This window comes from Pseudophryne corroboree, chromosome 9 (genome assembly GCF_028390025.1).
Source record: "Pseudophryne corroboree isolate aPseCor3 chromosome 9, aPseCor3.hap2, whole genome shotgun sequence".
NCBI classification, from domain to species: Eukaryota; Metazoa; Chordata; class Amphibia; order Anura; family Myobatrachidae; genus Pseudophryne; species Pseudophryne corroboree.
The window spans coordinates 60,973,436-60,996,816 of NC_086452.1; the positions used below are offsets into that span (position 1 = coordinate 60,973,436).

The window sequence follows — 23,381 nt, forward strand, 5'->3', positions numbered from 1 at the left end:
GCGTCCGCCGCGATGTACGCGCCACGGAGCCCGCCGTCCGGCCGCGACCAAAACTCCAGGTCCCGGCTTCCGGAGGACGTCTAGGCCACAGACTGCGGGGTGAAGCGGCCGCTTCCGCCGGCCCAGCGGTCGTGTAAGGTGCTTGCCCAGGGCTGGGGGACCAACAATAAAGAACACTGGGATGGAGAGGAGGCTATCAGTGCCGCAAATCAGGGAGAAAATAAGATTTTACTTACCGGTAAATCTATTTCTCGTAGTCCGTAGTGGATGCTGGGGACTCCGTAAGGACCATGGGGAATAGACGGGCTCCGCAGGAGACAGGGCACTTTAAGAAAGAATTTGGATACTGGTGTGCTCTGGCTCCTCCCTCTATGTCCCTCCTCCAGACCTCAGTTAGAGAAACTGTGCCCGGAAGAGCTGACAGTACAAGGAAAGGATTTTGGAATCCAGGGCAAGACTCATACCAGTCACACCAATCACTTGTGATAAACTTACCCAGTTAACAGTATGAACAACAACGGAGCATCAGATCAACCCTGATGCAACCACAACATAACCCTTATTTAAGCAATAACTATATACAAGTATTGCAGAAGAAGTCCGCACTTGGGACGGGCGCCCAGCATCCACTACGGACTACGAGAAATAGATTTACCGGTAAGTAAAATCTTATTTTCTCTAACGTCCTAGTGGATGTTGGGTACTCCGTAAGGACCATGGGGATTATACCAAAGCTCCCAAACGGGCGGGAGAGTGCGGATGACTCTGCAGCACCGAATGAGCAAACACAAGGTCCTCCTCAGCCAGGGTATCAAACTTGTAAAACTTTGCAAAAGTGTTCGAACCTGACCAAGTAGCTGCTCGGCAAAGCTGTAATGCCGAGACCCCTCGGGCAGCCGCCCAAGAGCCCACCTTCCTTGTGGAGTGGGCTTTTACTGATTTTGGAAGCGGCAATCCAGCCGCAGAATGAGCCTGCTGAATCGTGTTCTGGCTACACAAAACTTCAAAGCCCTGACCACATCTAGTAACTCGGAATCCTCCAAGTCACGAGTAGCCACAGGCACCACAATAGGTTGGTTCATATGAAAAGAGGACACCACTTTTGGCAGAAATTGTGGACGGGTCCGCAATTCTGCCCTGTCCATATGGAAAACCAGATAGGGGCTTTTATGTGACAAAGCCGCTAATTCTGACACACGCCTAGCTGAAGCCAAGGCTAATAAAATTTCTCACGTGGAAGGTGGTCATGCTAACTCCACGGTTTTGAGTGGCTCAAACCAGTGTGACTTCAGGAAACTCAACACCACGTTAAGATCCCAAGGTGCCACTGGAGGCACAAAAGGGGGCTGAATATGCAGCACTCCCTTTACAAACGTCTGAACCTCAGGAAGAGAAGCCAGTTCTTTTTGAAAGAAAATGGATAGGGCCGAAATCTGGACCTTAATGGAACCCAATTTCAGGCCCAAAGTCACTCCCGACTGTAGGAAGTGAAGGAAACGGCCCAGCTGGAATTCCTCCGTAGGGGCATTCCAGGCCTCACACCAAGCAACATATTTTCGCCATATACGGTGATAATGTTTAGCCGTCACGTCCTTCCTAGCCTTTATCAGCGTAGGAATAACCTCATCCGGAATGCCTTTTTCTGCTAGGATCCGGCGTTCAACCGCCATGCCGTCAAACGCAGCCGCGGTAAGTCTTGGAACAGACAGGGCCCCTGTTGCAACAAGTCCCGTCACAGAGGCAGAGGCCATGGGTCCTCTGTGAGCATTTCTTGCAGATCTGGATACCAAGTCCTTCTTGGCCAATCCGGAACAATGAGTATTGTTCTCACTCCTCTTTTTCTTACGATTCTCAGCATCTTGGGTATGAGAGGAAGAGGAGGAAATACATAAACAGACTGGAACACCCACGGTGTCACTAGTGCGTCTACAGCTATCGCCTGAGGGTCTCTTGACCTGGCGCAATACCTCTGTAGCTTTTTGTTGAGGCGGAATGCCATCATGTCCACCTGTGGCAGTTCCCACCGACTTGCAATCTGCGTGAAGACTTCTTGATGAAGTCCCCACTCTCCCGGGTGGAGGTCGTGCCTGCTGAGGAAGTCTGCTTCCCAATTGTCCACTCCCGGAATGAACACTGCTGACAGTACTCTTACGTGATTCTCCGCCCAGCGAAGAATTCTGGTGGCTTCCGCCATCGCCACCCTGCTCCTTGTGCCGCCTTGGCGGTTTACATGAGCCACTGCAGTGATGTTGTCTGACTGAATCAGCACCGATTGGTCGCGAAGCAGGGTCTCCGCTTGACTTAGGGCGTTGTATATGGCCCTTAGTTCCAGGATATTGATGTGAAGGCAAGTCTCCTGACTTGACCACAGACCTTGGAAATTTCTTCCCTGTGTGACTGCCCCCCACCCTCGGAGGCTTGCATCCGTGGTCACCAGGACCCAGTCCTGAATGCCGAATCTGCGGCCCTCGAGAAGGTGAGCACTCTGCAGCCACCACAGGAGAGACACCCTGGCCCTGGGGGATAGGGTGATCAGCCGATGCATCTGTAGATGCGATCCGGACCACTTGTCCAACAGATCCCATTGAAAGGTCCTCGCATGGAACCTGCCAAAGGGAATGGCCTCGTATGATGCCACCATCTTTCCCAGGACTCGCGTGCAGTGATGCACCGACACCTGTTTTGGTTTTAATAGGTCTCTGACCAGTGTCATGAGCTCCTGAGCCTTCTCCATCGGGAGATAAACCCTCTTCTGGTCTGTGTCCAGAATCATGCCCAGGAAGGGCAGACGAGTCGTAGGAATCAACTGCGACTTTGGAATATTTAGAATCCAGCCGTGCTGTTGGAACACTTCCCGAGAGCGTGCTACGCTGATCAGCAACTGCTCTCTGGACCTCGCCTTTATGAGGAGATCGTCCAAGTATGGGATAATTGTGACCCCTTGCTTTCGCAGGAGCACCATCATTTCCGCCATTACCTTGGTAAATATTCTCTGTGCCGTGGAGAGACCAAACGGCAACGTCTGGAATTGGTAATGACAATCCTGTACCACAAATCTGAGGTACGCCTGATGAGGTGGATAAATGGGGACATGAAGGTATGCATCCTTTATGTCCAGAGACACCATAAAATCCCCCCCTTCCAGGCTTGCAATGACCGCTCTGAGCGATTCCATCTTGAACTTGAACCTTTTCAGGTATATGTTCAGGGATTTTAAATTCAATATGGGTCTGACCGAACCGTCCGGTTTCGGTACCACAAACATGGTCGAATAATAACCCTTTCCTTGTTGAAGGAGGGGAACCTTGACCACCACCCGCTGAAGATACAATTTGTGAATTGCAGCTAACACTATTTCCCTCTCTAAGGGGGAAGCTGGCAGGGCCGATTTGAGGTATCGGTGAGGGGGCATCTCTTCGAATTCCAGCTTGTATCCCTGAGACACAATCTCTAGTGCCCAGGGATCCACCTGGGAGTGAACCCACTTGTGGCTGAAATTTCGGAGACGCACCCCCACAGGGCCTAGCTCCGCCTGTGGAGCCCCAGCGTCATGCGGTGGATTTAGTGGAAGCCGGGGAGGACTTCTGTTCCTGGGAACTAGCTGTGTTGTGCAGCTTCTTTCCTCTGCCCCTGCCAAGAAAGGACGCACCTCGGACTTTCTTGCCTTTTTGTGATCGAAAGGACTGCATTTGGTAATACGGTGCTTTCTTAGGTTGTGAGGGAACATATGGCAAAAAAATTGACTTTCCAGCAGTAGCTGTGGAGACCAGGTCCGAGAAACCCTTCCCCAAACAACTCCTCACCCTTGTAAGGTAAAACCCCCATGTGCCTTTTTGAGTCGGCATCGCCTGTCCATTGCCGAGTCCACAGGACCCTTCTGGCAGAAATCGACATTGCATTTATTCTAGAGCCCAGAAGGATAATGTCTCTTTGAGCATCTCTCATATACAGGACAGCGTCTTTTATATGCCCCAGGGTCATTAATATAGTATCCTTGTCCAAGGTATCAAGTTCCTCAGATAAGGTATCCGTCCATGCTGCTACAGCACTACACACCCAGGCCGACGCAATTGCCGGCCTTAGTAAGGTACCTGAATGTATATAAATGGACTTCAGGGTACCCTCTTGCTTTCTATCCGCAGCATCTTTTAGGGTGGCCGTATCCTGTGACGGCAGAGCTACCCTCTTGGATAAGCGTGTGAGAGCTTTGTCCACCCTAGGGGAGGATTCCCAGCGTAACCTGTCCGTTGGCGGGAAAGGATACGCCATAAGCATCCGTTTGGAAATCTACAGGTTTTTTATCTGGAGATTCCCAAGCCTTTTAACATAACTCATTTAGCTCATGTGAAGGGGGAAAGGTCACCACCTGCCTTTTTTCCCCATACATATGAACCCTCTTGTCAGGGACTGGGGTTTCCTCTGTGATGTGCAACACATCCTTTATTGCTATAATCATATAACGGATGGCTTTAGCCAATTTAGGCTGTAACTTTGCATCATCGCCATCGACACTGGAGTCAGAATCCGTGTCGATATCTTTGTCAACAATTGGGGATAGTGGGCGCTTCCGAGACCCTGACGGCCTCTGCGACATAGGATCAGGCATGGGCTGAGACCCCGACTGTCCTAAGGTTTCAGCTTTATCCAACCTTTTATGCAAGGAATTAACATTATCATTTAAAACCTTCCACATATCCATCCAATCAGGTGTCGGCGGCGACCCCACATTCATTTGCTCCCGCTCTGCTTCCAGATAGCCTTCCTCGTCAAACATGTCGACACAAGCATACCGACACACCACACACACACAGGGGATGCTCTTTTTGAAGACCGTTCCCCCACAAGGCCTTTTGGAGAGACAGAGAGAGAGTATGCCAGCACACACCCCAGCGCTATATGTCCCAGGAATCACACAGTAACTTAGTGTTAACCCAGTAGCTGCTGTATATAATGTTTTTGCGCCTAATTTATGTGCCCCCCCTCTCTTTTTACCCTCTTCTACCGTAAATCTGCAAGGGAGAGCCTGGGGAGCTTCCTCTCAGCGGAGCTGTGGAGAGAAAATGGCGCTGGTGAGTGCTGAGGAAGAAGCCCCGGCCCCTCAGCGGCGGGCTTCTGTCCCGCGTTTCTGTGTAAAAATATGGCGGGGGCTCATGCATATATACAGTGGCCAACAGTATATATGCCCAACTTTTGCCAAGAGGTCCTAATTGCTGCCCAGGGCGCCCCCCCCCCCCTGCACCCTACAGTGACCGGAGTATGTGGGTTTAATGTGGGAGCAATGGCGCACAGCTGCAGTGCTGTGCGCTACCTCAGTTTGAAGACTGGAGTCTTCTGCCGCCGATTTTGAAGTCTTCTTGCTTCTTTCACCCGGCTTCTGTCTTCCGGCTCTGCGAGGGGGACGGCGGCGCGGCTCCGGACGACAAAGGGTGAGATCCTGTGTACGATCCCTCTGGAGCTAATTGTGTCCAGTAGCCTAAGAAGCAGGACCTATCTTCAGTGAGTAGGGCTGCTTCTCTCCCCTCAGTCCCACGCTGCAGAGAGTCTGTTGCCAGCAGATCTCTCTGAAAATAAAAAAACCTAACAAAATACTTTCTTATAGCAAGCTCAGGAGAGCTCACTAAGTAGCACCCAGCTCGTCCGGGCACAGATTCAAACTGAGGTCTGGAGGAGGGACATAGAGGGAGGAGCCAGAGCACACCAGTATCCAAATTCTTTCTTAAAGTGCCCTGTCTCCTGCGGAGCCAGTCTGTTCCCCATGGTCCTTACGGAGTCCCCAGCATCCACTAGGACTTTAGAGAAAGGCCGCTGTTTTACAGAGGAGCACTGCCCGAGCACGTCCTCTCCTCAGCTCACCAAGCCACACCCCCAGAGGTAATTTCTTAAACTTGGTTCTAGCATCTCCCCGCTTCGAATACCCTGTACTGTAGTATAATATATTACTGATTTATGTATTATGGTGTATTGTGTTTTTGGACTGTGCTGTGATGCAGTACACTTGAGCTATATGACTCTTAGTGATTTTGGCATACATTGTGCAAATAATAGTACATATTTGTCCAGCAAAAAAAACATTACTGAAAATCTAGCAGAGGAGTAAAGCAGTTATTTTACTGGCGTCTCACGTACAGTATCAACAGCTATGAAGGTGGACGTCTTCATCGCCAGCAGCATTGAAGGCCAGAAAACACCAAAATTATCATTGTGAACATCGATCACTGGGACCTTCAGACTCGTCATCGTCACCTAGTCAGGAGGAAAGAAAACGACACTTACAGTCAGATGATAAATGGAGAAGAGAGAGAGAACCCAACACATGCCCATAGACTTAGTGATCGGATTGGAAAGCATAGATGTTATTACAGGTGTATAATAATAATAATAATAATAATAATAATAATCATATTATAGACCTGGAGCAGTCACGTGACACTATGAGAGATGAACACATAGTATGACAGGGGAAGTAACTGCAGACAACATAGACAAATACCACAAAATACACGTCACCCAGCAGCACAGCGCATTACCACTTACATGCTACATGCAACACGGTTGTGTCTATGTTACCTTCGTGATCAGGACCCCATGCAACACAGGGCACCACTTCCGGCACAGACTACTGACGTCATCACATGTCTAGAGTGTGCGCTTTTGCGCGAGTCGCTTTGGGGAGGGTCTATTGGAGAAGTAACATGTCAGTCACACATGCGTGCCAGCCTTCCTAATGCCAAGAGCCAATCAGCTACGAGGCGCGAGGTGAAAGGCGGGGCCTGGAAGATTGGACTGTGAGTGTGGAGGCCGGTGTGGAATAGAATCGTTATTTTTATATCTCTGGCCTCAGTGCGTGACGTCACCGCTGTACTACGTCCATTACCCAGAATCCTAAGTGGGATATTGTCACTGTAATGTGTATGTGATAGAAATATTGTTATGTGTTTATCATATCCAGACACTAGCTATACTGTGATATCAGATATATCACATACACACACTGAGTACAGATGTGTATGTGATATCACATATATCATATACACACACACACACATTGGAGAGATTGTGATCTGTATGTTATGTAACGTTGTTATTATTATTGTTATTTTTATTTTACATACACAGTGGAACGATTGATCTGCATGTAACACTGGATATAATGATATATTATTATATACATACATTGGGGATACTTGTATATACACACACACTGGAGAGATTGATCTGAATGTAACTATTATTATATACAGACACTCGGCATACTGATGTGTATGCAATATCAGATATTATATTATACAGACGCTGTGGATACTGATGTGTATGCAATATCCGACATTATATACAGACGCTGTGGATACTGATGTGTATGCAATATCCGACATTATATACAGACGCTGTGGATACTGATGTGTATGCAATATCAAATATTATATACAGACACTGGGGGTAATGATATGTATACAATATCAGATATTGGGGATCATTCCGAGTTGATCGCTAGCTTCCGTTGTTCGCAGTGCAGCGATCAGGCTAAAAATCAGCATTTCTGCGCATGCATATGGCCCACAATGCGCACGCGCGACGTACGGGTACAAAGTCATTTGTGGTTTTGCACAGGTTCTAGCAAAGCTTTCAGTCGCACGGCACAACGCAGGAAGATTGACATGAAGTGGGCGTTTCTGGGTGGCAACCGACCGTTTTTAGTGAGTGCTTGGAAAAATGCAGGTGTATCGGCGAAAACGCAGGCGTGGCTGGGCAAACGCTGGGCGGGTGTGTGACGTCAAAAGCCGTCCCTCTGTCGTTAGAATCAACGCACACAAAGAGTAACTACAGGGCTGGTCTTGTTTTGCACAAAAAGATTTTGCAGGCGCTCTGCTGCACAAGCGTTCGCACTTCTGCAAAGCAAAAATACACTCCCCAGTGGGCGGCAACAATGCGTTTGCACGGCTGCTAAAAGTAGCTAGCGAGCGATCAACTCGAAATGACCCCCATTATATTATCATACAGACGCTGTGGATACTGATGTGTATACAATATCAGATATTATATCGGATACAAACACTGGGGATACTGATGTGTATGTAATATCAGATATATAATATACATACACTGGGGATAACGATGGTTATACAGTATCAAATATTATACTAACAAGTTCTTCATTTCAGCAGAATGGGCAGATCAGGAGTAATACGTGGCACACAGAATCGCCCAAAGAAGGTGCCAATATCCCCGAATAAACAGCCTGCAACTGACACACTGGGTGAGTGGGCTAGATCGGATCTTTCTGTGGTGTGTGGGGAGGGTCTGTCTGGCATAGAGGGGTAAGGGGGGAGGGGGAGGCAGGACTGCATGGATCAGTGTCATAGAAATAGCCTATTACATCTATTTTCTCCTCAATGTAAAGTTGCGATAGCTACTAAGTCAGCAGCCATTTTCAGTGATGGCTGACCTCAGATGAGACAGGTCCTTCATTGTACATATTTTGTTGTAGACTCCCCACTCCAGCTTTCCCCATATCACTCCTTCTCCTCATTGGAGGCTGACACTCTGAGGACGCGTCTGCTGTCTTGGTATGACCAATCTAAGCGAGACCTGCCGTGGAGGAGGCTGGTATGTTATATTGGTCATCTTTTATTGACAACTGTCTGCACATCACTGTCTTCTCTCACTGTAACACAAAATGTCTGATGTAGAATGCAGTGCCTGAAGAAACACAAAATGGCCTCTTCACCCCAACACTGTTCAGTCCATGGGATTCACCGATACAGAAACCATTGCATTGATTGTACCAATATATTGCACCAGAGGTGACCCGCACAATACCTTGTACCAATATATTGCACCCATAAGGCCTGACTCAGAGCCAAATGCAATGCGGCTCTGAGTCAGGCCTTATTTTTATTATATAGCATAGATTACTAAGATTGATATTTCCCATTCGGGGCAATACCAGTCAGTAACTACAGTATGTTTATTTCAGGCCAGTACAGAATGTGACTTGGACCGCAGAGCGTATTCAGGTGAGATATATACTTGTTTATGAAATAATCACAGTTCATTTTGATTCATCTTGTTGTCTGTGTATGAAAACGAATATATCTGGATGCTGACAGTACATGGACTGCATAAAAATAAAATATAGGTACACCGAAAAAAATAGGAATGTTGTAAAACTAAGAAGTGGCTATACAATGTGAGCCACCTGGTAAAGCTAAACTGTGAAAATATTGATGAATATGAAAGGCATTATTTAACAGGAGGTGGACCTGGTCACGATGAGCGCGCTCACGTGACCGGAGACCGGCAGGAGAGGAGACCAGATAAGCCGCACAGACGCCTGAAGCTCAGCGGCCAGCGGCGCATCACGAGCGGGGCATAACATAAGTATTTTCTTCATCCCACTCGAACTTCTGTCTCCCGCTATCCACACATGCACACATGTAATTTTAACAATAATGTGCATCGGTCTCTTTAGGCAATGCCATGCCAATTACAAAGCATTATTTATCGCTCATGTTTTCTAGGTGCTTGCATTAACAGATGGTGATAACTGACACTTGTGTGTCTTTATGCATTTGATATTACATAATCAGGAGCAAACTGTTATTTATTAGGACTTTGACTACTAAAGAGATTGTCCCTGTCTCACTGCTGACCTTTTCAGCACCTATTCACATGCAGGTTTTCACACAAATCAAAAAGCTATTATGCATTACATTGTAAATTATACCTAGCATGTGTTTTTTATGTGTTTTCTTTGTGTGTTTTTTTGGGTTTTTTTTGGCTTCTTTTCAGTGTTTTTCTGTCACAATATAGACAGATACACTGCAGATACATTGTGGATACATGCAAAATATTTATTGGTGTAACAATTTTGTTTCAAAGACAGTACTTGTATCCTGTCAGGCACTATTGTAATAGTTAGCCTTTATGTGGACAATTGAGACTGTGATACATCTCGTCCACTTCTCAAGTCTGTCTCTTTTCTCCTCAAGCTGATAGATTTCTATTTCGGTTTATTTCCATCCTCTGTCCTATACTGTCTGTTATGGTACAGTAGGAGACAAGTGGAAAGTTTCCAGATCGTCTTTTTCAGATTTATTTGCATTGTACAAAATATCACATAGATTTATGCTTTGATGTTCAAAATATGACCGTCACAATAATCTCTTTTTCCATTCAATGTCTAACAGGGAGATCCAGTTAACAACAGAGATAGCTTCTCTCTGGATCACATATAAATATTGTGGCATGTCATCAGCATAACAGGGTTTATACCTGCCTCACCCATTACAGAAACCCACGTTCAATGGTGCTGCACAGCACACAAAGAAATATACAGGCATTTCCTGCTGGCCAAAAAATTATTGACCACATGATTTAAACCTACGTATACCTACATATTTGGGTTACAATTCGGTGCAATGACGGTCAAACATATATTTTCTCTCTAGCCAGAGATTATTTGGTCATTCCAGCAATAAGGTGCTTACCAATAATTTTCTACTAGCTACATATCAGCTGTAGAATTTGCCTCATCAATTTCAATCTACTACCATACCACACCACGCATGCCCAATCTCGTCTGATCTTGGAAGCAATACGGTGTTGGGCCTGGTCAGTACTTAGGTGGTGGACCACTAAGGAATACCAGGTGTTGTAGGTTTTTTGACGGCACTACATTGGTTATTGCACTAACTTTATATACCTGTGCCTGGTGGGCCTGTTAAATAATGCCTTTCATATTCATCAATATTTTCACAGTTTAGCTTTACCAGGTGGCTCACATTGTATAGCCACTTCTTAGTTTTACAACATTCCTATTTTTTTCGGTGTACCTATATATTATTTTAATATAATTAAAGGTTACGTTTTAACTATCTCATGCTTACATTATTGATTATTACTCAAATCATATTTGTTTCCAAGTGGGAGTGCTCCCAAAAAAGGTCACTTTTTCTTGTTTCTCTTCCTCTTACTACATACGTATTGGACCTATGGGAGCACCATCGACAATCACCGTTAACATCTACTTATAGAAATTCTCTTTTAATGGTAGATGGTGATAAATTCCAGAATTACTTTCTGGTTGGTCGGTTATCTTGGAAACTTCTTTAAAAATTATACTTAATTTTCATCACTTAGTCCTGTGCGGCATCCTTAACCCAATTCCTTACTGAGTACATGGACTGCCCCTGTAGTCTTGAGATGTAGCTTATTCATGCAGCTGGAACCGAATCACTAAAGCGCTCCGTAGTCAGTATTTGTAACTTCAGTTTATGGGGGTCATTCCGAGTTGATCGTAGCTGTGCTAAATTTAGCACAGCTATGATCTTATTCCCTGACAGGCGGGGGGACGCCCAGCAAAGGGCTAGTCCGCCTCGCATGCCAGTCCGCCTCGCATGACAGCGGCGATGCCTTTGCACTTTAAGAGTAGCTCCCGGCCAGAGCAGCTTAAGCGTGCTGGCCGGGAGCTACTCATCGCTCCCCGGCCCGCAGCGGCTGTGTGTGACGTCACGCAGCCGCTGCTGCCCGCTCCCCGTTCGGTCCGGTCAAACCCTGCGTTGGCCGGACCAAACCCACAAAACGGCGGCCAAGCGCCGCCGTTCCGCCCCCTCCCGCCCAGCGACCGCCTCTGCCTGTCAATCAGACAGAGGCGATCGCATCCCTGCTACGGCCTTCAGCCACCTCGCATGCGCCGGCGCACTACGTCGCCAGCGCATGCACAGTAGGGACCCGTTCGCTCTGCTGCGTTAAAATGCAGCTAGCGAACGGGTCAGAATGACCCAATAACAGGTGTAAGGATTCACCAGTTTTGTGTAATACACCAAGACCAAATGGAATCCTGGGTGTGCACATCAACGTCTCCTGCTGCGAGGGAGATGGGACAGAGTTAGGAGAGGTAGACTGACTGCCAGGATGAGTGGGGGCTGGACAAAGCAATGGTGGGGGTGACCGGGATGGGTGCTGGGAACTCGATACTGAGTGACGGGGTGGGGACTCAGGTTGGAGCCTCAAGGGAGTGGGTGGGTGGTGGGAAACAGCAGAGAGGGGGTGGGGTAAGCCAGAGCAGATGGCGGGGCTGAGACTGAGATGATCTGGCATATCCCAAGTCTAATAAACTAATGAACATTGGGCCTAATTCAGACCTGATCGCTAGGGTGCGTTTTTTGCATCCCTGCGATCAGGTAGTCGCCGCCTACAGGAGAGGGGGAATCACTGTGCAGGGATGCGATCGCATGTGCAAACAGCTGTACAAACAAAAGTTTGTGCAGTCTATGCACAGCCCAGGACTTACACTTCCAGTGCAATGATCGGGGCCGGAGCTGACGTCAGAAACCCTCCCTCCAAACACCTGGATCCTCCTGCGTTTTTCCGGACACTCCTCTAAAACGGTCAGTTGCCACCCACAAACGCCCTCTTCCTGTCAGTCACCTTGCGATCACCGGTGTGATTGCTTTGTTCGCACCATCCCGTCGCTGCCCGGCACTCCCCGGCGCTGCAGGCCGACGCGCCTGCGCATTGCGGTGCATGCGCAGTTCAGACCCGATCGCCCGCTGTGCGAAAACGCACAGCAGCGATCGGCCTGAATTAGGCCCATTGTCTAAATAACTTAAATAATAGGTTTGATATTCCAAATCCATGCTCTAACCAAGCACAAGCATCAGCGGGTAGGAAAGGACATCTCTCAAAGGTACCTGTTTTCTTAGCTTTAACCTCTTTAAGTTAATTCTTGCCTTTTACCCAGCTGCCGGCACAGCAGCCGACACAGCAGCCCTAGTGTTCCTTGTGAGCCACTAAAGCCTCTGTACTTGGTTGTGTTTAGGAAACAGTGGAGAAGTGACACTGGCACTCTTCCCCCGAGACAGCAGCAAGTCCTCCGGCTGACATTGCTCTAGAGACCACTGTCTTGTAACAACAGAGCTGCTTTGTGTGTACTTCATGTATCCAGTTTTTGTGTTCACTAATGTATTTTCTATTGAGTTTTGCATAGAAGAAAAAATACAACAAAAAACAATCAGACCATTAAACGCCACATGTAACAAGTGAACGAGTTCAAATAAAGTACATCAATCCCAGTGATGATAAGCAGCACACACCAAGACACATTCCCAATAGAAACAATTCATCTCTAATTAATTAATGTGACTTAAATAAAGTGCAGTTGAAGAGCTAATGACTAGGGGGGTCATTCCGAGTTGATCGCTAGATAAAAATGTTTGCTGCGCAGTGATTAAGTGAAAAAGCGGCACTTCTGCGCATGCGCGACGTACCTTCACAACAGCCGATGTAATTTTACACAGGGTCTAGCGAAGCTTTTCAGTCGCACTGCTGACCGCAGAGTGATTGACATGAAGTGGGCGTTTCCGGGTGTCAACTGACCGTTTTCAGGGAGTGTTCGAAAAAACGCAGGCATGCCAGGAAAAACGCAGGCGTGGCTGGGCGGACGCAGGGCGTGTTTGTGACGTCAAATCCGGAACTGAACAGTCTGAAGTCATCGCAAGCGCTGAGTAGGTCTGAAGCTACTCTGAAACTGCACAAAATTATTTTGCAGCCGCTCTGCGATCCTTTTGTTCGCACTTCTGCTAAGCTAAAATACACTCCCAGGGGGCGGCAGCATAGCGTTTGCACGACTGCTAAAAACTGCTAGCGAGCAATCAACTCGGAATGACCCCCTAAGTGTGGGAGGCATGTTCCCAGGGGAGTGGAAAAGGGAAAGAGAAGAACGAGGGGGAAGAGTGTATAGCATCTCAAAACAGGATACGTTTATGTGACCGGCGGTCTCTCACGATACCGACGCCGGGATCCCGGCATCTGACTGCCGCCGGTCGGCATGCCGACCAACAGGGACTATTACCACTCGTGAGTATCCACGACACCCTTAGAGTGTGAAGAGAACCCGTGGAAAGTACAGCGAGCCCACAAGGGGCTTTGTTGTGCTTGCCCCCTCACCGGCCATCTAACAGCCTGGGATCCAGGTGCTGGTAGTGTGACCACCGGTAACACAAACCCAGCGCACTCATAATATACTGTTGACATTCAAATAATGATTCTGCATGATTTCTCGGGCTAGCTATTATAATACAGTGTGTGTCATTTAAAGATCATTATAGCTATTATAATACAGTGTGTGTCATTTAAAGATCATTATAGCTATTATAATATGTGTGCTATAAGAGCAATTAAAGCCATTGGGGATCATTCCGGGTTGATCGCTCGCTAGCAGTTTTTAGCAGCCGTGCAAACGCATAGTCGCCGCCCACGAGGGAACGTATTTTCGCTTTGCAGGAGTGCGAACGCCTGTGCAGCCGAGCGCCTGCAAACACATTTTGTGCAAAACAAGACCAGTCCTGCAGTTACTTATCCTGTGCGATGATTGCTGCGACGAGTGACACGGTAATGATGTCATATACCCGCCCAGCAAACGCCCGGCCACACCTGCGTTTTTCGAAACACTGCCAGAAAACGGTCAGTTGGCACCCAGAAACTCCCACTTCCTGTCAATCTCCTTGCGTTCGGCTGTGCGATTGGAATCGTCGCTAGAACCAGTGCAAAACCAGAATGGACTTCGTACCTGTACTACGTGCGTGCGCATTGCGGTGCATACATATGCGCAGATTAGCCGTTTTTTTCACTGATCGCTACGCAGCGAACAACGGCAGCTAGCGATCAACTCGGAATGATCCCCGTTGTACTATGGGGCAGATGTATTAACCTGGAGATGGCATAAGGAAGTGATAAACCAGTGATATGTGCAAGGTGATTAGGCTGGTGCGTCTATCAGCTCCTAACTGTTAATTTACATATTGAAGCTGATTGGCTGGTGCGTTTATCACCTTGCACATATCACTGGTTTATCACTTCCTTATGCCTTCTCCAGGTAATACATCAGCCCCTATGTGTGCTATAAGGGTCATTATAGCCAATATAATATATGTGTGATATAAGGGTCATTATAGCCATTATAATATATGTGTGCTATAAGGGTCATTATAGCCAATATAATATATGTGTGATATAAGGGTCATTATAGCCATTATAATATATGTGTGATGTAAGGGTCATAATAGCCATTATAATATATGTGTGATATAAGGGTCATTATAGCCATTATAATATATGTGTGATATAAGGGTCATTATAGCCATTATAATATATGTGTGATATAAGGGTCATTATAGCCAATATAATATATGTGTGATATAAGGGTCATTATAGCCAATATAATATATGTGTGATATTAGGGTCATTATAGCCATTATAATATATGTGTGATATAAGGGTCATTATAGCCATTATAATATGTGTGTGATATAAGGGTCATTATAGCCATTATAATATATGTGTGATATAAGGGTCATTATAGCCAATATAATATATGTGTGATATAAGGGTCATTATAGCCATTATAATATATGTGTGATATAAGGGTCATTATAGCCATTATAATATATGTGTGCTATAAGGGTCATTATAGCCATTATACTATATGTGTGATATAAGGGTCATTATAGCCATTATAATATATGTGTGCTATAAGGGTCATTATAGCCATTATAATATATGGTGATATAAGGGTCATTATAGCCATTATAATATGTGTGTGGTATAAGGGTCATTATAGCCATTATAATATATGTGTGATATAAGGGTCATTATAGCCATTATAATATATGTGTGATATAAGGGTCATTATAGCCATTATAATATATGTGTGATATAAGGGTCATTATAGCCATTATAATATATGTGTGCTATAAGGGTCATTATAGCCATTATAATATATGTTTGATATAAGGGTCATTATAGCCATTATAATATATGTGTGCTATAAGGGTCATTATAGCCATTATAATATATGTGTGCTATAAGGGTCATTATAGCCATTATAATAAATGTGTGATATAAGGGTCATTATAGCCATTATAATATATGTGTGATATAAAGGTCATTATAGCCATTATAATATATGTGTGATATAAGGGTCATTATAGCCATTAGAATATATGTGTGATATAAGGGTCATTATAGCCATTATAATATATGTGTGATATAAAGGTCATTATAGCCATTATAATATATGTGTGATATAAGGGTCATTATAGCCATTATAATATATGTGTGATATAAAATAAGATTTTACTCACCGGTAAATCTATTTCTCGTAGTCCATAGTGGATGCTGGGAACTCCGTAAGGACCATGGGGAATAGCGGCTCCGCAGGAGACTGGGCACAACTAAAGAAAGCTTTAGGACTACCTGGTGTGCACTGGCTCCTCCCTCTATGACCCTCCTCCAGACCTCAGTTAGGATACTGTGCCCGGAAGAGCTGACACAATAAGGAAAGGATTTAGAATCCCGGGTAAGACTCATACCAGCCACACCAATCACACCGTATAACTCGTGATACTATACCCAGTTAACAGTATGAAATATAACTGAGCCTCTCAACAGATGGCTCAACAATAATCCTGTAGTTAACCAATAACTATATACAAGTATTGCAGACAATCCGCACTTGGGACGGGCGCCCAGCATCCACTACGGACTACGAGAAATAGATTTACCGGTGAGTAAAATCTTATTTTCTCTAACGTCCTAAGTGGATGCTGGGAACTCCGTAAGGACCATGGGGATTATACCAAAGCTCCCAAACGGGCGGAAGAGTGCGGATGACTCTGCAGCACCGAATGAGCGAACTCTAGGTCCTCCTCAGCCAGGGTATCAAACTTGTAGAATTTAGCAAATGTGTTTGACCCCGACCAAGTAGCTGCTCGGCAAAGTTGTAAAGCCGAGACCCCTCGGGCAGCCGCCAAAGAAGAGCCCACCTTCCTCGTGGAATGGGCTTTTACAGATTTAGGATGCGGCAGTCCAGCCGCAGAATGTGCAAGTTGAATCGTGCTACAGATCCAGCGAGCAATAGTCTGCTTTGAAGCAGGCGCACCCAACTTGTTGGGTGCATGCAGGATAAATAGCGAGTCAGTCTTTCTGACTCCAGCTGTCCTGGAAACATAGATTTTTAGGGCCCGGACTACGTCCAGCAACTTGGAATCCTCCAAGTCACGAGTAGCCGCAGGCACCACAATAGGCTGGTTCAAATGAAAAGCTGAAACCACCTTTGGGAGAAATTGGGGACGAGTCCTCAATTCCGCCCTATCCATATGGAAAATCAGATAAGGGCTTTTACATGATAAAGCCGCCAATTCTGACACACGCCTGGCCGAAGCCAAGGCCAACAGCATGACCACTTTCCACGTGAGATATTTTAAATCCACGGTTTTAAGTGGTTCAAACCAATGTGACTTTAGGAAATTCAACACCACGTTGAGATCCCAAGGTGCCACTGGGGGCACAAAAGGGGGCTGAATATGCAGCACTCCCTTAACCAATGTCTGAACTTCAGGTAGTGAAGCCAGTTCTTTCTGGAAGAAAATCGATAGAGCCGAAATCTGGACCTTAATGGAACCCAATTTTAGGCCCATAGTCACCCCTGTCTGTAGGAAGTGCAGAAAACGGCCCAGCTGAAATTACTCCATTGGGGCCTTCCTGGCCTCACACCACGCAACATATTTTCGCCATATGCGGTGATAATGGTTTGCGGTCACTTCTTTCCTAGCTTTAATCAGCGTAGGGATGACTTCCTCCGGAATGCCCTTTTCCTTCAGGATCCGGCGTTCAACCGCCATGCCGTCAAACGCAGCCGCGGTAAGTCTTGGAACAGACAGGGCCCCTGCTGCAGCAGGTCCTGTCTGAGCGGCAGAGGCCATGGGTCCTCTGAGATCATTTCTTGAAGTTCTGGGTACCAAGCTCTTCTTGGCCAATCCGGAACAATGAGTATAGTTCTAACTCCTCTTCGTCTTATTATCCTCAGTACCTTGGGTATGAGATGAAGAGGAGGGAACACATAAACCGACTGGTACACCCACGGTGTCACTAGAGCGTCCACAGCTATTGCCTGAGGGTCTCTTGACCTGGCGCAATATCTTTCTAGCTTTTTGTTGAGGTGGGACGCCATCATGTCCACCTGTGGCCGTTCCCAGCGATTTACAATCAGCTGAAAGACTTCTGGATGAAGTCCCCACTCTCCCGGGTGGAGGTCGTGCCTGCTGAGGAAGTCTGCTTCCCAGTTGTCCACTCCCGGAATGAACACTGCTGACAGTGCTAACACGTGATTTTCCGCCCATCGGAGAATCCTTGTGGCTTCTGCCATCGCCGTCCTGCTTCTCGTGCCGCCCTGTCGGTTTACATGGGCGACCGCCGTGATGTTGTCTGACTGGATCAGTACCGGCTGGTTTTGAAGCAGGGGTCTTGCCTGACTTAGGGCATTGTAAATGGCCCTTAGTTCCAGAATATTTATGTGTAGGGAAATCTCCTGGCTTGACCATAGCCCTTGGAAGTTTCTTCCCTGTGTGACTGCCCCCCAGCCTCGAAGGCTGGCATCCGTGGTCACCAGGACCCAGTCCTGTATGCCGAATCTGCGGCCCTCTAGAAGATGAGCACTCTGCAGCCACCACAGCAGAGACACCCTGGTCCTTGGAGACAGGGTTATCAGCCGATGCATCTGAAGATGGGATCCGGACCACTTGTCCAACAGATCCCACTGAAAAATTCTTGCATGGAACCTGCCGAATGGAATTGCTTCGTAGGAAGCTACCATTTTTCCCAGGACTCGCGTGCAGTGATGCACCGAGACCTGTTTTGGTTTCAGGAGATCTCTGACTAGAGACGACAACTCCTTGGCTTTCTCCTCCGGGAGGAACACCCTTTTCTGGTCTGTGTCCAGAACCATCCCCAGAAACAGACGTGTCGTAGGAACCAGCTGTGACTTTGGAATATTCAGAATCCAACCGTGCTGTTGTAGCACCTCCCGAGATAGTGCTACCCCGACCAACAACTGCTCCCTGGACCTCGCCTTTATAAGGAGATCGTCCAAGTATGGGATAATTAAAACTCCCTTTTTTCGAAGGAGTATCATCATTTCGGCCATTACCTTGGTAAATACCCTCGGTGCCGTAGACAGACCAAACGGCAACGCCTGGAATTGGTAATGACAGTCCTGTACCACAAATCTGAGGTACTCCTGGTGAGGAAGGTAAATGGGGACATGTAGGTAAACATCCTTGATGTCCAGTGATACCATGTAATCCCCTTCCTCCAGGCTTGAAATAACCGCCCTGAGCGATTCCATCTTGAACTTGAACCTTTTTATATAGGTGTTCAAGGATTTCAAATTTAAAATGGGTCTCACCGAACCGTCCGGTTTCGGTACCACAAACATTGTGGAATAGTAACCCCTTCCTTGTTGAAGGAGGGGTACCTTGACTATCACCTGCTGCGAATACAGCTTGTGAATTGCCTCCAGCACTGCCTCCCTGTCCGGAGGAGCTGTTGGCAAGGCAGATTTGAGGAAACGGCGAGGGGGAGACGTCTCGAATTCCAGCTTGTACCCCTGAGATACTACCTGTAGAATCCAGGGATCCACCCGTGAGCGAGCCCACTGGTTGCTGAAGTTCTTGAGACGGGCCCCCACCGTACCTGGCTCCGCCTGTGGAGCCCCAGCGTCATGCGGTGGACTTAGAGGAAGCGGGGGAGGACTTTTGTTCCTGGGAACTGGCTGTATGTTGCAGCTTTTTCCCTCTGCAGAAATGACGCGCCTCTAACCCGCTTGCCTTTCTGGGGCCGAAAGGACTGTACCTGATAATACGGTGCTTTCTCTTTCATCCATCTGGGGGACGCTGCGCACTTACTAATGGGTTAGAGTGTGTGGGATGGGTGTGTGGGATGGGAGTTTGGCACAGAACCTATAGAAAACTAACTCCTCCCCCCTCTAACCCCTCCCATCTCCAGCCTACCAGCAGATTACCTCAGTTTTAGTTTTGTGCCTGAGGAGTACAGGCACAGTTTTTTTGCCTATAGTTTTTAGCTAGGTTTCTTTTGATTTCTTTTCAGTTTTGTTCCATACTTAGTCCCTGTGTACAGGTGACAAGTATAGTTTGAGTGGGGTTAGCTAGGATTTTTTTCCCACTCTACATAGCCTCTGGGAAGCCACCATACTGAAGTCACTGGGGCTTTCTTCTTGCCGGGCAGAGCTCCGAGGAGGCACTTCTCAGGTAGGACAGCCACAACCTGCCTGGGCAGTGTTGGGCTGTTATCTCCGCTGACAGTACTTATATGATTGCTGTGTCTGTCCCCTCTACACCCCCCCTCCCCCCGCGGGCGGGTGTCTGTTACGGCGCTGTAAGGAGGCCTGACAGGGTTGCTTAACTGTGCACGCTGTTTGAAAGTGTCCCTGCTGCCAGGAAGGCAGCGTGCTCTTATTTAGACGGAGCGGTTCTAAGGGGGATGTGAGCCCTTCCCGCTTCCGCCGCTGGGGAAGCCGCGTCTCTGGTACAGGCGCCGGGGTCATGTTGCAGAAAGGAACTGTACAGGCTGGCCGCGGCGGGAGCCAGAGGGGGAAGTAAGCACTTCCCGCCTTATTCTCCCGCTCAGCCAGTTATTGATGCCCGTCCACCTCATTCTGTGGGAGCGACTTTGATCTATGGATGCCAGCTTCCCGCGTGGCAGTCTTTACTATTCCGCCCATCACTGTCTGTGGGGGTGGACTCGAGCAGCGGGTGACATTTTAGTGCATTCCCTATCAGTGCTGTCTCATCAGGGAACACTGCACAACGCCCTGAGGAGAATCTGTGACAAAATCTTAACTCACCCTGTTATTATACAGGCGGGGATCAGAACAGAGAAGTGTCTTGAGTAAAATCAGAAATAAAGTTTTGTTTCTTGTCTACTATGTATTAGTAGTTTCACGGTTATAAGGTTTTTATTTATCTCACCCTGTTTATTACACAGGTGGGGATTATATGTTAACTAATATAGACATTATGTTTATAAAAGGGCTATACCTCAATCTATAGAGCTCTGGACCACAGCACACAGAGTCAAGAGGAGCAGTAGTAAGGCATATTGTGCTTGGGTTGTGACTATTCCATGGTCAGTAAATCTCTTAAAGGAACAGCAGGTTCATTAGTTTACTACACAGAAGCTCCAATAGCCTTGTGGCCTAATACTGTATAATTTGATTCCCGTATACATTAATTACATGCTCCCAGTGTGACTCCAGTCTTCCTAAATGGTAGCATGGACCCAGGTACACAATGCTCCGGGACAAAAGTTGAGGAGCAGCCGGGAGGTTACAGGAATCATTCTATGTCTCCGTGGGCCAGAGACGCCCCAATCCAGAGTAATACAGATGGTGTAGTGGTTGGCATTGCTCCCTCATGGCACTGAGGCCAGGAGTTTGTTTACATAAAAATCTATGCATATTCCAAGCAGGTTTAAATTTGCTCTACAGTCTTAACCTCTACCACCTCTGTTGGGAGACTATTCCACTTATTCACTACTTAAAAAAAAAAAAAAAAAAAAAAGGGGAAAGAAAATGTTCCTTATGTTTTGTCCCTGAACCTGCCTCCTTCCAGTTCGATATATGCACGAACTGTGTGAGGATGTATGCATGTATGTATATATGTATATCCCTGTGCTTGCAGGGTTTTTATTGGGGTTCCAGGACTAAGCCACAAATACCGATGTTGTCAGAGTCTACCTTACCTTCAACTATAACAGTGTAATGGGTTTGGTACTCTGTTTACTACTTAATCACTAGTCTTGGTTAAAAATGTTAATGATATGTAACATAAAATGTGGAACTATGTCACACAAGACAGACTAGTTCTGTTTCTTGTACCCTAGGTACTTATGATTTGCCAAATGGCTGAACACAGTTCACCGCTCCTTAATCAGCTCATACTGTGCAGTGAGCCTGGTGCCTGACAGACAATATAACTTAGTTACTTCAGAGGCAAATCCTTATGTCCAAGTGGTTATAAGCTCAATAGTTAGGGTCGCTTCTGAGGAAGGTTTAGTTTTACACTGCCTGGTGTCTGTCTAACATGACTTTCTTCGGTAGGATCATTGCGTCCTCAGGGTATACCGCCAACTGGCGGAGTCCTGCGCCTCCCTATTTTTCGTTCCTGATTCTGCCCACGTGTTGAGGCTTCGTCTAACGAAAATGGTGAGAGAAATCCTGTCAGGGAGGATCCTTCAGGATAGGAATATGAAATAATCTACTGAATTTTAGTTTCCACCTCTTCCTCCACGAGAATGTTGATGGAAGTCTGACTCCACACCTGATGCAAAGGTTTATATTTCCAGGGAAATGTGTCTGTCTCCAGTACACACTGTTGTCGGTTCGATTTTGGTGTCTCATTATTAGAGACAATATTTCTTTATCCTTTTGTTGATGAAGACACTAACCTGATGAAGGTTCCACTAATAATTAGTGCACGCATCCATCAGGGGAAAGCCTAGGACGACTGTCTTTACTAACGTACTGTATGTGAATTCATTCTGACAGGAATATTCCTACGCCCTCTCCTGGCTAATGCATGAATCTTTAAACCGGTGGCAGATTGCATAATGCAAGTTGTCCATTCTTGTGTCAGCTGATCCTTTTCAAATTATCCTTTGACATATTTGGTCTCTGAAGCTCTATTCCCTGTCTACTCTGTTACATCTTTTCCCTGGCTATGACACCCTTATATTCATTTTGGTTGCAAATCGTGAAATTCTGCTTCCAGATTAAAGCGTACTTTGCAGGCAAGAGCAAATATCTCTATTGGTAAGGTGTATGCCTACAGTATAACAGGTCGTGGGTTCTCATCCTCAGTATAATAGCTGAGAAATGTGTGTTTTAACATATATGTCAGGGGAATATGTATTCTTTTGGGAGGCATTTGTCCGCCTAGAACACGGACTTCTGATGTGTCCTCTACAGGGATCACGGAGTCGGGCAGTCTGGTTCCCAGTGTGGGGGGGGGGCAACTTTTTCAGAGTCCACTGGTACGTTGGATGTCCTGAATTTGTATCACGGACATATATTCTGAATCTTGGAGAACACGTACCAAGCAGGATTCTTTAGTGCCCCTCTTGTTTAAGTTTCATCCAAGAGACAGGCTCTAATCATTGCAGTGTGTTCGTTATGCACCACAGGAGTATTCAGTACAATCCTTTTCCCATCATCAGGGTCTTGGGGATTTTTTTTTTTTTATGCTATTTTCCCATCGCTGACTTCTTGGGTCAGTTGTTGCAAAAAGAGATCTGTCTCATGCACGCTTAGTCATACATTTCTTCCTTCGCAGAGGATGATATTCAGGGGTCTTCTTTTCGATCCCAGGTATCTCGAACTTTGGCGGAGTCAAGGATTTCCTGACCAGAATAGACTCTTCTGCAGTTTCCACAGGGGTCAGTACTCCGCGGCATACCATTTCTCTGCAGGACAGTGGTGACTTTACACAATGTTATTACTCCCAGGATTGAGTTTACGTAAACCACAG

General features: G+C 46.6%; 2 protein-coding genes and 1 pseudogene across 10 annotated transcripts in view; 2 read left to right on the forward strand and 1 right to left on the reverse strand.

The window, feature by feature from the left end:
• The window catches only part of TOE1 (target of EGR1, exonuclease), a 54,384-nt gene extending 47,648 nt beyond the window's left edge, over nt 1–6,736 (reverse strand). Inside the window, exons 1-2 of one of the 2 annotated variants that reach the window (XM_063939426.1) lie at nt 6,535–6,736; nt 6,127–6,243 (exon numbers count right to left, since the gene is read on the reverse strand). In XM_063939426.1, the coding sequence (XP_063795496.1) occupies nt 6,127–6,237 (111 nt within the window). In that variant the 5' untranslated portion in view covers nt 6,238–6,243; nt 6,535–6,736. The remainder of the gene's footprint in view (nt 1–6,126; nt 6,244–6,534) is intronic. The other variant, XM_063939425.1, reaches the window with a different exon arrangement.
• Nucleotides 5,761–23,381, forward strand: part of MUTYH (mutY DNA glycosylase) — a 36,172-nt gene continuing 18,551 nt past the window's right edge. For 2 of the 8 annotated variants that reach the window (XM_063939417.1, XM_063939419.1), the window contains exons 1-4: nt 6,674–6,785; nt 8,160–8,254; nt 8,486–8,604; nt 8,975–9,014. In XM_063939417.1, coding sequence (XP_063795487.1) covers nt 6,706–6,785; nt 8,160–8,254; nt 8,486–8,604; nt 8,975–9,014 — 334 coding nt within the window. In that variant the 5' untranslated portion in view covers nt 6,674–6,705. The other 6 variants (XM_063939424.1, XM_063939418.1, XM_063939421.1 and 3 more) reach the window with 6 other exon arrangements.
• LOC134964647 (5S ribosomal RNA) lies at nt 10,542–10,660 on the forward strand (annotated as a pseudogene).